This window comes from Piliocolobus tephrosceles, unplaced genomic scaffold (genome assembly GCF_002776525.5).
Source record: "Piliocolobus tephrosceles isolate RC106 unplaced genomic scaffold, ASM277652v3 unscaffolded_41187, whole genome shotgun sequence".
Lineage (NCBI taxonomy): Eukaryota > Metazoa > Chordata > Mammalia > Primates > Cercopithecidae > Piliocolobus > Piliocolobus tephrosceles.
Window position 1 is genome coordinate 1 of NW_022325629.1, and position 13,653 is coordinate 13,653.

Genomic DNA, 13,653 nt, shown 5'->3' on the forward strand with positions numbered 1-13,653 from the left:
TGCGGGTGTGACTGTTACTCTGTGTGTGTGACTGTGTGTGTGGGTGTGACTGTATTATTCTGTGTCGCCGGGGGCAGCAAGGGCCCCAGAATCCCCAGGAGCACCTCAGTGCACTCAGCACTGGCTCCAATGTCACCCCCGAGCAAAGGCCCCTGATTCCTCCTGTCAGAGAAAAGAGAGTCCACAGGGCCTGGGTTTCCACCCTTCTCCCAGTGATGGGTACTCAGAGGTAATGACTCTTTCCAAGTTCAAGAACATCCTTTTAATCACAAACCACTCATCCACAAATGTGGCTATGGGGTAAGCAGCCTGGGCTGGGACCCTTTCCAGAGGTAAGTTGGAGTCACGTCCCTGCCCCCTTCCTAGGGTGGAGGTGGCCTCCAGCCAGGGGGGGCTTCCAGGTTAATGCCAGAGCCTCGACTACTTTGGACTCCTGTGAGCTCTTCTTGGTTGGAAGAAGGGGGGGTATTGCGGGCCTGCTCTGTCCCAAGGCTCCAGAAGCTGCCCCCGCCCAGGCCTGCCTGGCCTCACCCTGCAGCCTGGGTGCACGGCAGCCTGGGCCCTGCCTACACGATGCCCTCTGTGTGCTTGCTCTGCCAGACCACCAGTGCCGTCACCAGCAGGGTCACCGTGATAGGGACCACGATGAAGGGATAGAGGACGCTGCCAGGCGGGTCCCGCACGGCCCTGCCTGAGATGGGGCAGGCCCTGAAGTAGTGCCCGTGCACTGCCAGGAAGAACCTGTCCACCTCTGCGTTGGGCCAGAAGCAGCCTAGCTTCTCCGCCATGTGCCAGGTGCAGTCAGCCAGCTCCCTGTAGCTCCTGTGGATGGAAGAGGAGGTGGTGAGACCCTGGGCAGGCAGGGGAACCAACGCGGGACCCCAGCCAGGGGCGCTGCACTGTGGCCCCTCACGCGGCCCTGGAGCTTGGCTTGGAAAAGCCCTGGCACTGAGGCAGTGGCCCTGGATCCAGGAGGGCAGGGCCCCAATGGCTCCAGGGGGACTCCCAGGCAACCTGCATGGCGGCCCGTGGTGCAGGAAGCCCTGGCATGGCTGTGGGGCCTCTCACAGCTCTGTCTGCACCGGAAGGACGACCCAGGGTGGGTGGCCAATGAGGCCTGCACCTCGGCCACCAAATCCTCCGCCACCAGCTCCTTCTGCCACCCCGGGCAAGGTCACAGGCTGGTGTTGCGTCTGTGTGTGACTGTTATTCTGTATGTGACTGTAATCGTTATTCTTTGTGTGTGACTGTGTGTGACTATGTGTAACTGTTATTCTCTGTGTGTGACTGTGTGACTGTTATTCACTGTATGACAGTGTTATTCTCTGTGTGACTGTATGACTGTTATTCACTTTGTGACAGTGTTATTCTGTGTGACTGTGTGTGTGACAGTTATTCACTGTGTGACAGTGTTATTCTGTGTGACTGTGTGTGACTGTTATTCACTGTGTGACGGTGTTATTCTGTGTGACTGTTATTCTGTGTGTGACTATTCTCTGTGTGTGACTGTTATTCTGTGTGTGACTGTGTAACTGTATTATTCTGTGTATGACTGTGTGTGACTGTTATTCTATTTGTGACTCTGTGTGACACTGTCTCTGTGTGACTGTTATATTCTATATGTGACTCTATGTGTGTGACTATTTTCTGTGTGACTGTGTTACTGTTATTCTCTGTGACTATGTGACTGTGTAACTGTTATTATCTGCGTGTGACTGTTATTCTCTGTGATTGTGTGTAGCTGCGTTATTCTGTGTGTGACTGTGTGTGACTGTTATTCTCTTTGTGACTGTGTGACATTGTGTGTGACTGTTATTTTCTGTGTGACTGTGTGTGACTATTTTCTGTGTGTGACTGTGTGTTACTGTTATTCTGTGACTGTTATTCCCTGTGTGTGACTGTGTGTGAATAGCCGTGCTATTCTGTGTGACTGTTATTCTGTGTGTAACTGTGTGACTGTGTTCTGTGTGACTGTGTGTAACTGTTATTCTCTGCATGTGACTGTAATTCTGTGTGTTATTGTGTGACTATATGTATATATAACTGTGTTATCCTGTGTGTGACTGTGGGTGTGACTGTTATTCTCTGTGTGTGACTGTTATTCTGTGTGTGTGTGAGACATTCTATGTGTGACTGTGCAACACTGTTATTCTGTGTGACTGTGACTGTGTTATTCTCTGTGTGTGATTGTGTGTGTTATTCTGTGTGTGACTGTGTAACACTTATTCTGTGTAACTGTTACTGTGCTATTCTGTGTGTGTGACTGTGTTATTCTGTGTGTGTGTGTGTCCCTGTGAGTGTAACTTGTTATTTTCTGTGGGTTTGTGACTGTGTTATCCTCTGTGTGTGTCCCCGTACATGTAACTGTTGTTATTTGTATGTGGTGTGACTGTGTTATTCTGTGTACCTGTGTGTGGGTGTAACTGTGTTATTCTGTGTGTGAACCTGTGTGTGCAGGTGTGACTGTGTTATTCTGTGTGTGTGACTGTGCGGGTGTGACTGTGTTATTCTGTGTGTGTGACTGTGTGTGTGGACTTCACCACAGGGCCCCTGACCCTATCCTGCCATGGCTGCAGGTGCCTTTGCCCACAGGTATGGCTGCCACCAGGCTAGAGGGAAAGGAGTGGAGGTGGCTGTGCTGAGCTACGGGCCTGGGCAGCACGGGCAGAGGGTGTGCCATTGGGGTGCTCCTTGGGCTTGGCTTGGAGAGCAGCCATCACGGAGTCCCCTCTGCTCCAGGAAATCTAACCCTCGAAGTCGCAGCAGATGAGCTCATTCCCACCCTGCCCCTTAGGTGCTCTCAGGACTCTGCTCCCCCAGGGTTCTCTGGGGAGAGCAAATGCCATCTGTTTCTGAACAACTTTTTCCATAGACAGGGGTTTGTAGGCCACAGGCTGCCCTTTGAAATGAAGTGGACAAAACCCAAGTGGATCCAGCCATCAGTGCTCTTCCGTGTCATCTTCCAACCCAGGACGTGGGTGCCAAGTGCCTCTTCCAGCAGAGGAAACTGAGGCTCTGAGACTGCACTGGCCATGGGTAGAACCCAGACCACACCGGATCCTTCTGCCTCCAACCCTGCATTTCCCCCAACCCTCAACCTCCTGCTTCACAGAACAGCCCTGAGACTCAGGAAGAAAAGCACCTCTGGTATTGCATGGGGCTCAGAGCCTGTTCTCAGGGACTGACTGCCTGAGGGGTCTTGGTGGCATTCACTGTTGTCACCATTCCATGATAACTGCTGTTTTATAGACAGGGAAACAGAGGTTTCCTGTTTTATCGTTTTATAGACAGGGAAACAGAGGTTTGGGAAGGCTGGAGGGCTTCCGGGTGAGAGGGCCAGGGTGTGACTGCACAGGTCTCACACCTCACCACTGTCCCTCGCCCTTGGTGGCCAAATCTGGCCACAGCTTGAACACTTCCTTGTCTGGGTCCAAGTCGCACTCACTGGGGGTTGAGGCCACAGTGGGCATCCATAAGCCAGTAAGCCTTGAATGAGCCCTTGCCCCATAGGGGCAGCCTGAGTGCCTCTAGGGCAGTTGTCAAGTCCCCTTCACCTCCGTATCCACGATGCCAGTGTGATGCCAGGCTTGCCGTGGCAGTTGTGCCACAGGGCTGCAGCCAGGGTAGGAACAGGCTCAAAGCCCTTTCCACCATCCCAGACGCTTCTCTCCTGGGAAGCAGATGTCTTAGGCTGCTGAGGGAGGAACAGCACAGCCTGTCACCCCCAGGGCACAGGCAAAGACACACCATGGCTGGTGGAAGGACAGGAAGGAACTCTTTTTCTTTGGAAGGGCACCAGGAAACTATCCTGGCCTAGGATCCTGCACCATACAAAACAGAGGCCTTGGCTGGGCATGGTGGCTTATGCCTGTAATCCCAGCACTTTGGGAGGCCGAGCCTAGTGGATCACAAGGTCAGGAGTTTGAGACCAGCCTGGCCAAGATGGTGAAACCCTGTCTGTACTAAAAATACAAAAATTAGCTGGGTGCAGTGGTGGGTGCCTGTAATCCCAGCTACTCAGGAGACTGAGGCAAGAGAATCGCTTGAACCCAGGAGGTGGAGGTTGCAGTGAGCTGAGATCACGTCACGGCACTTGAGCCTGGGTGACAGAGCAAGACTAAGACTCTGTCTCAAAACAACAACAACAAAAAACAGTGATCTCTTCTCGCTGGGGAAGGGACAGGACAGTCGCACCCAAGACCCCAGCAGAGTTTGTCTGCCACAGGAAAAAGGGGTAGGAATTCTGAGGCAAAAGGCACAGGGAAGGGCCTGTCTAAACTGAGGCTGGATCAGGACACAGAGAACCCTCCCCGAGCCTTTGAACATAACCTTGGTGTAGAATAACAAGCAGTACCTGTCTACTGCCAAGAGAAAGTGGGGCGAGATCCACGCTGCAGCACAGGCAGGCAAGAGAAAGCTGAAAGCAAAGCTGAAAGCACCACACTGAGAAATCTCCTCCAGTGCCCTAGTGCCAACCCTGGGCACAAGGCAATGGCAGCTCATTGCTAGAGGTACTTGAGGCCTATGGTACATTGAAGATAACCATAACAACGACGAATCCCAAACCCAGTTCAATTCCTAACAAGATTGACTCAAATCCCACACTAACAGTCTGACAGAAGAGGCTTACCCATTTCCACCTGTAAATACTATTGACTGTAGTCACCTCTGTTCTATACATGCATGTTCAGTATTCAATAAAAATTATATATATATTTTTGTTCAGAAGTAACAAAAACAACCAATCCATTGCCAAGAGGCAAAACAATGAATGGAATTAGACTCAGAGATGACCTAGATGTCAGACAGGTATGTTAGAATGGCTAGTGATAATGGGTCTAGTGGAAAGGGTAGACAATATGCATGAACAGATGGAGAATTTAAGCAGAGAAGTGGAAACTCAAAGTCAAAGACAGTTGCTAGAAATAAAAAGACATGGCATCAGAGAGAATTCCTTCAATGGGCCCATCAGCAGACAAGAAAACTGAGGAAAGAGAGAAATTGAAGATATGTCAGTAGAAATTAACCAAACTGAAACACAAAGAGAAAAAAAAAGTGGGGGAAGACTAGAGCATCCAGGACCTGTGTAACATGACAATCCTGTAAATGACATCAACTTCAACTCATAATGTGGGAGTCCCAGAAGGAGGAGAGGGAATGGAGAAGAAATATTTGAAGAGGTAATGGCTGACGCTTTTAAAAAAATGATGAAAGACATAAAATTGCAGATCCAAGAAGCCTGGAGAATCTAAAACAGGACAGAAAACAAAGCAGCTACAATAGCAAACAACCACATAGACACATCAAAGTCCAACTAATGAACACCAAAGAAAAAGGAAGAAATCTTGAAGTCAGAGGAAAAAAGGCATACAGAAGAACAGTGAGTTGTAGCAGATTTCTTAATTTCTTATCAGAGGCTTGTCATGCGGGAAGACAATGGGCAACATCTTGAAAGTATTAGGGGTTGGGGGGAGGGGAAACACATTCTTAGAATGTTTTCTACACCTAGGAATTTTCTATATTCTAGGAATTCTATACCTAGAAAAAAATACCTTTTGAAAATGAGGTTGAGGCTGGGCACATTGGCTCACACCTGTAATTCCAGCACTTTGGGAGGCCGAGGCAAGCGGATCACTTGAGGTCAGGAGTTAGAGACCAGCCTGGCTAACATGGTGAAACCTCGCCTCTACTAAAAATACAAAAATCAGCTGGGCGTGGTGGCGGACACCTGTAATCCCAGCTACTCAGAAGGCTGAGGCAGGAGAATTACTTGAACCTGGGAGGCGGAGGTTGCAGTGAGTTGAGATCAGGCCATTACACTCCAGCCTGGGTGACAGAGCAAGACTCTGTCTTGAAGAAAACCAAAAAAAAAAAAAAAACCCAAAAAACAAAAAAATAAGAGGTTGATATAAGAACCTTTTGAGAAAAAAGAAGCTGACAGAATTCATTGCCAGCAGACCTGTGCTACAAGAAATGTCAAAGAAAGTTCTTCAGTCATAAGAAAGAATTTGAGATCCATGTGAATAGATGACGGGCTCCAAAAACAGTGAAAATGAAGATAATAGAAGGATACTTTTCCTTATACTTAATCTAGAAAGTGAGTAAATGGATCAGAGGTCAAAAATCAAATGTGAGGAGACCCTCGGGGGCTTTAAGAGGCTATACAGAAAAAGTAGGGGCCTCTCCAGCATCCCAGCGCCCTCTACCCCAGCCCCTATCATACGGTCACTGTTTTTCCTCCCTGGCCGCCCTCTAGATCACTGCCCTGAGTGCACAGCGCCTCCCGCAGCCCATGCAAGAGGCCTAGTAGATGAGGCATGAGGAGGGACAGGCAGCAGAGGGTGTGCCCTGCCTGTGGGCACTGGGGTATGTGGTCTTTCCAGGTGAGCAAGGACTCATGTTTCAAGAAGAAAACAGAAGTGGAAAAAGCCGCAGGAAGTTGTGACAGTCTGTGTCTCATCGTGGGGAAAAAAACGAATGAGTACATGTTATGTGGCTGGTCCACGGTAAATGTTAGACGTGCTATTGTTGCTGAAAACCAAGTCTAGGCTTCTCAGCTACAGGGCTAAACAGTGAGAATGCTGCCTCTTTTTTTTTGACCAAGTCTCGCTCTCTCATCTAGGCTGGAGTGCAATGGTGTAATCTCAGCTCACTGCAACCTCCGCCTCCCTGGTTCAAGCGATTCTCCTGCCTCAGCCTCTAGAGTAGCTGGGACTACAGACACGGTCCACCACACCTGGCTAATTTTTGTATATTTAGTAGAGACGGGGTTTCACTATGTTGGCCAGGCTGGTCTCGAACTCCTGACCTCAGGTGATCCACCTGCCTTGGCCTCCCAAACTGCTGGGATTACAGGCGTGAGTCACTGCATCTGCCCAGTGAATGCTGCTTTGAATGATGATCCTGTCCCGTATCTCAGACCCTCCAAACCCACAGGCAGTTTAGGTTTTGGTGTTCTGCAGATCAGTGATACATGATCCTGAACACTGCCCCCCGTCCTCTGAGGCGCGGAGCTGTGGCATTTTTCGGAGGAGCTATTGCCATCTCTGCACTGGCCAAACAGAACAGGAAGGAGCGGATGCAGGAAGCCACGCCACCACAGAACCCACACTGAGGCCACGCTGAGGCAGATAGGGCCGTGTGTGGGTGGGCTATTCTGGGACCAGGCACTCTCTCCTTGATACGTTAGCCTTCTGGATTGCAGCGCCACCCACGTCTAAAAATATCTCTAATGTGCTGTCGGCTGCCCACTTCATCCTGTTTATTTATACAGAAGTGACAGCTGAAACCTTCAATAAATGTTGTGAGCTCCGTCAGTGAGGATGTGATAAAAAAAAATTCCCCTCGGAGTACAGACATTCTTCTGCCCAACAGAACATAGAACTGACTGAAGGACCCAAAATAGTCATGAAAAATACACCCTGACTCGAACTCCCCAAAGTTTCAGTTCTCATGTCACTGAGCAATTATCCTTTTTTGGCTAGGACTTTCTATTCTGGGGCTCAAAGCAAACGTTGCTCGGAATGTTCCTGAATCCTATGGCGGGAGTTTCCAGCATATCTGGGTCCCAAGTCAAGGCCCGGCACCGCAGTTCATGGTGGTTCACTTGCTGGTAAGAAAGTGTCATCGCTGATGCTCACAGGTGAGTCGTCTACTCTGGGGACACCCTGAGGTTGCAGTTGTCCCCCAGCTACCCCTGGCTGGCCCTAATATGAAATATCAGAGCCTGGGCCCTGTCACCCACAGACCTGGGTTCAAATCCCAGCTCCACCTCTTACCCAGAGTGATCCTGGAGACCTCATTTGCCTGTTCAAGCCTTAGTCTCCTATTAAGATGAAGAGACAGGTCCTCACTTGATTGGCTCATGAAGTATACATTTCTTGTCCTTTTTGAGTTTATACTTAAGCAAAAGGTGACCAGGTAATGTGTGTCTAAATCATCAGAAAATCGGAGGGGAAACCACTTTTGGCTTTAAATTCACTTTTTTACAATTTATTTATTTATTTTAGACAGGGTTTTGCTTTGTTGCTTGGGCTGGAGTGCAGTGTGGCATGATCTTGGCTCACTGCAACCTCTGCCTCCCGGGTTCAGGTGATCCTCTTGCCTTACCCTCCAGAATAGCTGGGATTACAGGCGTGCACCACCACACCTGGCAAACTTTTATTTATTTATTTATTTATTTTATTTATTTATTTATTTATTTATTTATTTATTTATTTATTTATTTATTTAGTACAGACAGGGTTTCACCATGTTGGCCATGCTGATCTCAAATTCCTGGGCTCAAGCGACCTGTCCGCCTTGGCCTCCCAAGGTGCTGGGATTACAGGCATGAGCCACCACACCCAGCCTCAGTTCACTGTATCTGCATCAGCATTTGCCTCCCTCTACCCTGGAAGATTCAGCCTGGTGGCTTCCAGCAGCTTTCATTACCTGCTGGGGCGGGAGGTGCCACCCCATGTATCCTGACAGCCAGCGTGGGTGAGCCACTTGAGGCTGGCTCGGGGAGCCTGTCCCAATGCCAGGCAGACTTGGGGTAGGGATTCAGATAGGGTGGTGTATGGGTGGCTACAAAACACAGAGCGGAATCCCCATGAGGCATTTAAATCACTGTTTCTTCTAGAAATACAAATGACTACCAGGCATGTGAAATGAAAGACCACACATCCAGATGGCACTTCTCTTACAGATGAGAATGCTAGACTGGGCGCGGGGGCTCACACGTGAAACCCCAGCACGGTGGGAGGCCTAGGCCAGAGGATTGCTTGAGCCTAGGAGTTTAAGACCAGCCTGGGCAACACAGTGAGACCTTGTCTCTACAAAAAAATACAAAAATTTGCCAGTGATGGCGTGCACCTATAGTCCCAGCTAGTTGGGAGGCTTAGGTCAGAGGATCACACGAGCCCAGGGAGGTGGGAGATTGAGGCTGCAGTGAGCTGCGTTCCTGCCACTGCACTCCAGCCTGGGCAACAGAGTGAGACCCTGTCTCAAAAGAAAGAAAAGAATGCTGAATGCTAGTGAAGGTGTAGGACACTGAGGCAAGCACTCACAGCATTCCTCACGGAAGATAAACTGGTACAATTTTTCTGAAATACAATGTGGCAATACGTATCAATAATGTCAAACTCATAGATGCCTCTTGACCCCATAATTCCATTACTGGGGTTTATCCTAAATTAATAATGTGAAATATAGATAACAGTGATCTAATAAGGTGTCCACTGCAGATTTATAATTATGAAAAACAGCAAACAACAGGACAGTGGTCACAGAAATTATTTATGAGCGGCTCTGTTATGTAGCTGTTAAAATTATATTTAGGAAGAAAATTTTAAGATGTAGAAAAATATTTATGTTCTAAAGCTGGGCAAAAGAACAGCTCTCATGCCTGTGATCTGAGCACTTTGGGAGGCTGAGGCAGGAGGATCGCTTGAGGCCAGGAGTTCAAGACCAGCCTGGGCAACATAGTGAGACCCAGTCTCTCTGCTAAATAAATAAATAGTTTTAAAAAGCAGCAGCAGGTTAGACCAGATACCACAAACAGCCTGGACTGGGGTAAAATGGTCCACACGGGCAGGAGACACACCAGAACGTTACAGGAGTGATCCCCACCAGAATGGTGATAACACAAAGGACTTTTCTCTCAACTTGTTTGGATTTTCTGGGTTTTCCACCTTGAGCATACACACTTTTTATAATTACATTTAACAGCTCATTTTGGCAGGAAGGCTCACAGGAAACTAGATTTGACATCACTGCACGTGCAGCCACCGCACCTGATGTCTCGGGCAGTCTGGGTCTTCCCACCAGATGGCTCTGATATGCAGGTGGGGCTGGGACTCTCTGGTGACAGTGGCTCATGGGGCAGGCGTGCAGTGCAGACAGGCAGTGGGGACAGGACATTGGGCCTCTCCAGTCTCAGTGGCCTCCTGTGTGGAATTGGGGGCCCTGCGGGACCCAACTCTGAGGCAGGAAGGGGCCCTGTGGGAGGGTGAGTGGGGGTGCAGGGTGGGCCCTGGGGGCAGGACCCCACTTTCCTCCTTGCTCTGTCCCCCCCGCCACCCCCTCTGCAGAAACCTCTGCATCCTCCTGGTCCTCCTGTTGCTTATTCCATCTCCCTGTCCTTCTGGCCCCTCCTCTTCCTCCTGATCCCTCTCTCCTCCTGGCCCCTCCCTCCTCCTCCCAGCCCCTTCTTCTTCCTCCCAGCACCTCCTCCTTCTCCCGATCCCTCCCTCTTCCACCTCGTCCTTGCTCCAGGCCCCTCCTCATCCTCACTCCAGCCTTGCTCCGGGTGGCAGTGGGGCATCCTCACTGACTGAAGCCCCCTGCCCTTTCTAGCCCCGGGAGGAGAGGCATCCCCCGCAAAGCGCTCCTCCTCTCTTCGCCTTGGGCTGCACCTGTGAGCTCCCCATTCTCCCTCCTCCACCTGAAGCCTGGGCCGTTCACTTCTGGTTGTGAACACGTGTGATTGCCTATCCCCTGAGTTATCGCGGCTCCCCTTCCCTCAAGGGTGCCCTCCCCTCCTGAGGCCCCATCACTGCGCCCAGGATGGGGCAGAAGTGACTTGTCCTGGTGGATGGGTTATTACAACTCACATAGCAGCTTCCACCTTTCTGCAGTGAGTTTGTGGGGGCCTGGCATCTATGCACCCCTTCTTCTGCCTCCTCCAGTTTAGTCAGGGGCAGCCATCAAACCCCTCCACTGCCCTCCACTCTGCATGCTGGGCTTAGCCACAACGGGCTCTCCAGGCCACATCCCACACCCTGGCACCTGCCCCAACCCACCGTCCACACCTTCCCACCCCTGCTTCACGCCTTCAGGGCTCACCATTGCACCTGTCCCGGATTCAGAAGCCTCTGTGTGGGTTGCTCAACTGGGACCCCTCCCTCCTGCTGGCCACATTCTAGCCACACTCCCCGCTCACCTGGGTCCCCTCCCTCTTGCTAGCCACATTCTGGCCACAGTGGCCAGCATTCTGCCTCAGGGCCTTTGCACGTGCTGTTCCTTTTACCTGGAAAGTTCTTAGCCTCATCTTCACAGGGCCACCCTAGGCTCACCCTTCACTTAAATGTCATGTCCTCAAAGAGGCCTTTCTGGATGCTTCAATCATATTTGGCTCCCCCAGCAAAGTGGGGTTTTCCTTCCTAGATGTGCGTTACTTTGTGCCTGTCCATGGATTCATGTGATTATTGAATCACTGTTGGTCTCAACAACCAGACTGCAGATACCACCAGGGCAGGGAGGGTGAGAGCCAAAATCCCACTTACTCTGCTCACAGCGGCCACCTCCAAGGCAAAGTGAAACAAAGGCTAAAGGAAGACAGCGAGAGAGGGCTGTGCCCAGGAGACGCAGACAGAAGGTGAGCAGGGGTGCAGATCCATGGGGCTGTCAGGGATACTCCACCTAGAACAGTCTCAGCACCACGCCGCAGTGCACAGACGGCCGCAGCTGCCAGGAACGCAAGAACGTGGGGGACTTAAACACACCTCCCAAGGCTAGGTAGATAAACAGTAGCATAAAATGATTATGAAAAATAATGTTAATAAACTGATGCAGTGACTGATAAAGGTTCCATTCTACAGAGACTCAGCCAGCTTTTCAAAGGCCCCTGGGTCCGTAGTAGGCAGCAAAAAGAGACTCATCACATCCCCAGAGAATAAATCGTAAGTCAATATTCTTAGGCTACAATATTGAAAACTAAAAATTAGTTTTAAAAAAGGATATATTTAAAAAAACGGAATTCTTGAAAGATCATTCACATAATTTTGAAGTCATGCGAGAAGTTAAAAATTCAATTACAAAATATTAAGAAACAAGAATGGCAAAATACTATGTGTACAAATGAATGGAATGGGGCAAAAGTGGATTCTGAGAAAAATTAACAGTTGTAAATTATCTTCTTATTAAACAAAAATACATGAAAATAAACAAAATAAGTATCCAAAGCAAGATATTTTTTAAAAAGAATAAATCTCTCCAAATGGCAAATAATTTGTCCATCAATAATTATTAAAAGCTAATATTGGCCAGATGTAGTGGCTCACGCCTGTAATCCCAGCACTTGGCGGGGCCAAGGTGGGCAGATCACTTGAGGTCAGGAGTTCAAGACCAGCCGGGGCAGCATGGCGAAACCCCATCTCTGCTGAAAATACCAAAATTAGCCAGGCGTGCTGGCACACACCTGTAGTCCCAGTTACTTGGGTGGCTGAGGCACAAGAATCCCTTGAAGCCAGGAGCCAGAGGTTGCAGTGAGTCGAGATCGTGCCACTGCACTCCAGCCTGGGCAACAGAGTCAGACACTGTCCTAAAAAAACAAACAAACAAATAAAAAAATTAAAAAAAAAAGAAAAGAAAAGTTATAAGAGATTAATGTGTAAAAATAGTTTGTTAAAAATTGGAAAATCCTCTGTGAATTGGGATACTTTTTGGGAAATTATAAACTATCAAATATTGACTTAAAAAGGAGGAATTCCAAGAAGAAAAATGGAAAATGTTATTAAAGAATTGCTGTCTCAAAAGGCCCTAGATCCCACGCAGTTCTTTCAAATTCTTTTTTTTTTTTCTTTTTAATTGAGATAGGGTCTCACTATGTTGCTCTGGCTGGTCTCAAACTCTTGGACTCAAGTGATCCCACCTCAGCCTCCCAAAGTGCTGGGATTACAGGAGTGAGAGGCATGAGCCACTGCAAATTCTTAATGTGAAAGAAAAAGATGTGGAGCTTCCCAGTTCATTTAAAAAAGTTAAGAAACCCTGATCCCAGCCGGGCGCGGTGGCTCAAGCCTGTAATCCCAGCACTTTGGGAGGCCGAGACGGGTGGATCACGAGGTCAGGAGATCGAGACCATCCTGGCTAACACGGTGAAACCCCGTCTCTACTAAAAAATACAAAAAAAACTAGCCGGGCGAGGTGGCGGGCGCCTGTAGTCCCAGCTACTCGGGAGGCTGAGGCAGGAGAATGGCGGGAACCCGGGAGGCGGAGCTTGCAGTGAGCCGAGATCGCGCCACTGCACTCCAGCCTGGGCAACATAGTGAGACTTCGTCTCAAAAATAAATAAATAAATAAAAGAAACCCTAATCCCACGCCTCTTAAGATGGCATGACATGTGTCTCAGTGCATGCGCACATGGACAGAACAGATGCTCTTCACTTCCACCTATGTATTCAACTCCTCTATCCAACGCTAACAAATTTCATCTAGCCATATAGCATATTTTATTTAAAGGAGGGCTAATCTCAGGAATGCTTTAAACCTGTTACTACAAAATCACACTTTAATATACCATGGGAAAAAAACACACCATCATTTTCGTACACATTGAGAAGGCATTTGAGAAAACTCAACATTCGTTTCTGATTTTTTAAAAAAAGCCATAACCTTGGAAACACAGAAAGAGACTATTTTCTTAATGTGATAAAAATCTCTCTCTCGGCCGGGCGCGGTGGCTCACGCCTGTAATCCCAGTACTTTGGGAGGCTGAGGCAGGAGGGTCACCTGAGGTCAGGAGTTTGCGACCAGCCTGGGCAACACGGTGAAACCCCGTCTCTACTAAAATACAAAAAATTAGCCGGGTGTGGAGGCGTGTGCCTACAGTCCCAGCTACTCGGAAGGCTGAGGCAGGAGAATTGCTTGAACCCGGGAGGCGGAGGTTGCAGT

At 49.1% G+C, this 13,653-nt stretch overlaps 1 protein-coding gene across 1 annotated transcript in view; it reads right to left on the minus strand.

The window, feature by feature from the left end:
* Window positions 1-239: 239 nt before the first annotated feature.
* The window catches only part of LOC113223393 (receptor activity-modifying protein 1), a 35,902-nt gene continuing 22,488 nt past the window's right edge, over window positions 240-13,653 (minus strand). The window contains exon 2 of the mRNA XM_026452855.1: window positions 240-822. Coding sequence (XP_026308640.1) covers window positions 567-822 — 256 coding nt within the window. The 3' untranslated portion in view covers window positions 240-566. The remainder of the gene's footprint in view (window positions 823-13,653) is intronic.